Source organism: Mus caroli, unplaced genomic scaffold, assembly GCF_978045245.1.
Source record: "Mus caroli unplaced genomic scaffold, Mus_caroli_1 scaffold_11, whole genome shotgun sequence".
Taxonomy (NCBI): Eukaryota; Metazoa; Chordata; class Mammalia; order Rodentia; family Muridae; genus Mus; species Mus caroli.
This window is the reverse complement of record NW_028227266.1, coordinates 37,458,900-37,464,249: the sequence shown is the minus strand read 5'-3', so window position 1 is coordinate 37,464,249 and position 5,350 is coordinate 37,458,900. Positions and strand designations below refer to the sequence as shown.

Below are 5,350 nucleotides of genomic sequence, written 5' to 3'. Positions count from 1 at the left end.
CTATGTCTTTTTATTGGGTAGTTGAGTTTATTGATATTAAGAGAGATCAAGAAAAAGTAATTGTTGCTTCCTATTATTTTTGTTGTTTAAGTTGGCATTCTTTTCTTGTGGCTGTCTTCTTTTAGGTTTGTTGAGGGACTACCTTCTTGCTTTTTCTAGGATGTGGTTCCATCCTTGTATTGTTTTGTTTTTTGTTTTTTTTTCTGTTATTATCCTTTGAAGGGCGGGGTTTGTGGAAAGATAATGTGTGAATTTGGTTCTGTTGTGGAATACTTTTGTTTCTCCTTCTAAGGTAATTGAAAGTTTGGCTGGGTATAGTAGCATGGGTTGGCATTTGTGTTTTCTTAGTGTCTGTATAACATTTGTCCAGGATCTTATGTCCTGGAAAGCATAGTTTGTGGTGAAAAATCTGATGTAAATCTGATAGGCTTGCCTTTATATGTTACTTGACCTTTTTCCCTCACTGCTTTTAATATTCTATCTTTATTTAGTGCATTTGTTGTTCTGATTATTATGTATCAGGAAGAGTTTCTTTTCTGGTCCAGTATATTTGGAGTTCTGTAGGCTTCTTGTATGTTCATGGGCATGTCATTCTTTAGGTTTGGGAAGTTTACTTCTATAATTTTGTTGAAGATATTTGCTAGCCCTTTGAGTTGAAAATCTTCATTCTCATCTACTCCTATTATCCATAGGATTGGTCTTCTCATTGTGTCCTCGATTTCCTGGATGTTTTGAGTTAGGATCTTTTTGCATTTTCCATTTTCTTTGATTGTCCTGCCGATGTTCTCTATGGAATCTTCTGCACCTGAGATTCTCTCTTCCATCTCTTGTATTCTGTTACTGATTCTCGCATCTATGGTTCCAGATTTCTTTCCTAGGGCTTCCATCTCTAGCGTTTCCTCACTTTGGGTTTTCTTTAGTGCGTCTACTTCCCTTTTTCGGTCTTGGATGTTTTTATTCAATTCCATCACCTTTTTGGTCGTGTTTTCCTGCAATTCTTTAAGGGATTTTTGTGCTTCCTCTTTAATTTCTTCTACCTATTCTCCTGTATTTCTTTGAGTGAGTTATTAAATTCCTTCTTGATGTCCTCTACCATCATCATGAGATATGCTTTTAAATATGGGTCTTGCTTTTCAGGTGTGGTGGGGTGTCCTGGAATGGTTGAGGTGTGAGTGCTGGGTTCTGATGATGGTGAGTGGTTTTGGTTTCTGTTAGTAAGATTCTTACATTTACCTTTTGCCATCTGTTAATTTCTGGAGTTAGTTGGTTTAGTTGTCTCTTATTAGAGATTATTCCTCTAGTGATTCTGTTAGCCTGTATCACCTGACCTGGGAGACTAGCTCTCTCCTCTGAGTTTCAGTGGTCAGAGCACTCTCTGCAGGCAAGTTCTTACAGGGAAGGTGCACAGATATCTGGCGTTTGGACCTCCCTCCTGGCTGAAGATGAAGGCCCGAAACAGGACCTATCCCAGAAGCTGTTTTGCTTTGGCCTGTCACAGAAGCTGTTAGCTTCTGTATTCCATACTCTCACCTGTACAGAATACTCTTGGAGGAGTCCCGGAACCAAGATGTCTGCCGCTGATGCTCAGGCCAAGCGCTCCCAGGCAGGCAGACACCTATCCTCTGGCCGGGAAAGTACCCGGATGTCTAGAGTCGGAAAAGGGGGCTGCCTCAGAAACGCTGTGGCTCCCACCTGTCCCAGAAGCAGTTAGCTTCTGTAGTCCCCACTCTCACCTGTGCAGAATACTCTTGGTGGAGTTCAGGAACCAAGATCTCTGCCACTGATGCTGATGCAAAGCCCCAAGTATTTTTAATAGAGGACTATATGATTGTATACATACACAACCCCAAACAACCCCAATATTTCAATGAGAGAACTCCCATAGTTGATAAACAGCTTCAGCAAAGTGTCTGGATATAAAATTAACTCAAAGAAATCAATACCCCCTTTATACAAATGATAAACAGGGCAAGAATGAAATTAGTGAAACAACACCCTTTACAATAGCCACAATAGTATGAAATATCTTGTTGTAATTCACCAAGCAAGTGAATGAACTATATGACAAGAACTTCAAATTAGCTTAGAAAGTTATTGAATAAGATATTAGAAGATTGAAAGATGTTCCATGTGGGGGTTGGGTGGGGTAAATCTCTGGGAGGAGAAGTAGAGGGAGGATGGGAGGCAGGACTCTGTCAGGGCACTGGGTGGGGGCAGCTATTTGGATGTCAAAAAGAATTAATTACTTAAGGATAAAATTGAAAATATCTATCCACCTCTGATCTGTGCTATCATTGACAGCATATTATAAAGAAGTTTAGCATTTAATTTTGGATAATGGGATTTTCATTGTGGTTGAGAATTTGCTTAAATATATATCAATTAGTAGAAAAGGACAGGCAAAATGAACGGATTAGGGATTAGATGCCCTGAGTTATTTAAGTATTTATTCTAATGTATGCCTGCATACTACAGATGACTCAAAGGTCTATATAAAAAATGACATCAACTTTCAGAAGACAAAATAATGCACATGAGAGACAATGTTGACATATGTATCAATAGTCAATTGATTACTCAAAAAATATAATAATAATTAACAAGTTTGCCAGATCATCTTCTGTTCTTTAACAGTTTTTGTTACCAATATTATTTCTATCATTTTTAGGCAACACTGTAACCATTCAGGGAATTAAAATGAACACAAAGATAGAATAAAATACAGATAACACATTCCCATGGTTCTTGACTAATCACAAACAGTTACAACAAAAAGAGATTATAACTACCATCATATGGGTGATGCATTTGCTGAGGGTTTGGATTTCCTTCAGTGAACTTTATGTGGATGGTTCTGACTATGATCACACTGTAAAAGCTTAGGGTTACCAGAGTCTAGGTAAGCATGCTATTGTGTGTATGTGTGTGTGTGTGTGTGTGTGTGTGTGTGTGTGTGTATGCATGTGTGCGTGTGTGTGAGTGTGTGTGTGCAGTAATGCATTGAAATAGGTACTGAATGATAAGATTAATAGGGAAGGAATAAGAATAAAATAATAAAATAGGGAAGGAATAAAATCACAGATTATGGTCAACCACACCAAATTTAGATAATGAGTCCTAACCTTGAGCTAATGGGCAAACACACTTCTCCCAAAACAGAGAAAGAGGGCTGATGTGACATTCAGCATCAAGAAGCAACAACTACATATAGGACAATGGAAATCATGACTTTTTGTTGTTGTTGAGTCCAGAGTGAAGTATTTTGTTATTTTTATTATACTAACAGAAATAAAAATGAAAATATTATAGAGTTTTTAAAGCATGTGCATAAGTCATATAGATTACAGTGGATACTCAATTTGTATAGATGAGGTTTTCAATAGTTTTATATACATTCACATTTACCCAAACCAAACATCATTTTGAGTAGTATTATGGTCCAGTATCCCAATTCGACATAATCAATCACTTCTGCTAAAGACACGGACATGATTTTTTTTTCATTTTAAGTGGTGACTAACACTAAAACTTTCTCTGAGAGTTACTGGGGTTATTATGTAAAGCATCAATTTGAAGTTCTGAGTGCAGATTATATTTTGCAAAAACCTCAATGATGAATGTACTGCCTCTTATTATCCTTTTCCTCTTAAGTGAACTCATCACCACCACTACCATCATTGGCATTATTATTAGAAAATAGAATTAAAACACCATAAGCCTCAAGAATTTTTCTATACACTCTTTGGCAATGCAATGTATGTTCAAAGGCAATATACGTGAGGAAAATTGTGAAAAAAAAAACATTGCACAGGAAAGCATCATTGATATTCAAAAACTTTACAGAGTTGTGCTAACAAATCTTATACACAGGCAACATAATCACCTTTTTCTAATATGACTTCTTTATTCATGAATCTGCCACGTTCATCTGTTAAGAATTTTCTTTATGGAAGATTTGACATCCTTATTTCTGAGACTATAGATGAGTGGGTTCAGCATGGGAACAACAGTAGTGTAAAACACAGATGACACTTTCCCTTGGTTCATTGAACTTACTGAAGATGGCTGTAAGTATGTGAAAGCAGCAGAACCATAGAATAGAGCAACAGCAGAGATGTGGGAACTGCAGGTGCTAAAGGCTTTTGACCTGCCCTCAGTGGAGCGAATACGGAGGATGCTGACAATGATTAAGATGTAGGACATAAGGATGGTCAATGCAGGTGTCAAGATATTCAGTGCACTCAAGAAAAGAACCAAGAGTTCATTGATGTATATGCTGGAGCATGATAGCTCCAAGAGTGGAAAAAGATCACAGAAATAGTGGTTAATTTTATTGGTCTTACAAAAAAACAATTTTAACATAAGTCCTGTGTGAACTGATGATCCAAGAATACCCAAAGTGTAAACTCCCACTGTGAACCAGAAGCAGACATGATGAGACATGACAACATTGTAAAGCAAAGGGTTACAGATGGCAACATAGCGGTCATATGCCATTACAGCCAACATGTGACACTCTGCAATTGCAAAAAGAGAGAAAAAGTAGAGCTGGGTCATGCATTCAGGGTAGGAGATGATGTTCTCCTCTGTCAAAAAGTTCAACAGCATTTTAGGGGTAATGACAGTGGAATGGCAGAGGTCAATGAAGGACAGACTGCTGAGGAAGAAGTACATGGGTGTGTGTAGGCCAGAGCTGAGCACAATTAGGATGATCATTCCCAAGTTCCCCAACACTGTGACCAGGTAGATGCCAAGGAAGAGGAGGAACAGGGGCAGCTGCAACTCTGGTTTGGTTGGGAATCCAGTCAAGATAAATTCGATTATCATCGAAAGGTTTCCAGACTCCATTATCTTCTCATTATATTGTCCAAAGCTTCTAAGTTTAAAACAGAGAAATAATAATTTTCTGCATCATACATATTCTCTCTCTCCCCTCTATGTCTCTTTGTTTTCTCTGTCCATCCTTTCTCTCTCTCTCTCTTTCTTTCTTTCTTTCTCTCTCTCTCCCTCTCCCTCTCTCTCCTCCTCCCTCATCCCATCTCTCTCCCTCTCCCTCTCCCTCTCCCTCTCCCTCTCCCTCTCCCTCTCCCTCTCCCTCTCCCTCTCCCTCTCCCTCTACCCCTCTCTCTGTTCTCTCATCAAAGTAGACATACTATATAGGTGGTTGTCAAGACTCTCCTGTTTCCTTGGGAGAAGATATGAATGTACAATCAGTGGAAGGAAAACTGACATGTACGACCTTGACATTAGTACTTATCATAAACTTTTAGGATGTGTGCATGGTTTATTCTTTAAATTTAATTTAAAACACCAGATTGTTAGTTATATATTTGATGATATATTCCCCTCT

The 5,350-nt window shown here is 38.3% G+C and overlaps 1 protein-coding gene across 1 annotated transcript; it reads right to left on the bottom strand.

The window, feature by feature from the left end:
• Positions 1-3,924: 3,924 nt before the first annotated feature.
• LOC110288749 (olfactory receptor 8G3-like) lies at positions 3,925-4,848 on the bottom strand. Its single transcript, XM_021155011.2, has one exon. The coding sequence runs from the start codon at positions 4,846-4,848 to the stop codon at positions 3,925-3,927; it is 924 nt and encodes a 307-aa protein (XP_021010670.1).
• Between the last annotated feature and the right edge of the window lie 502 nt (positions 4,849-5,350).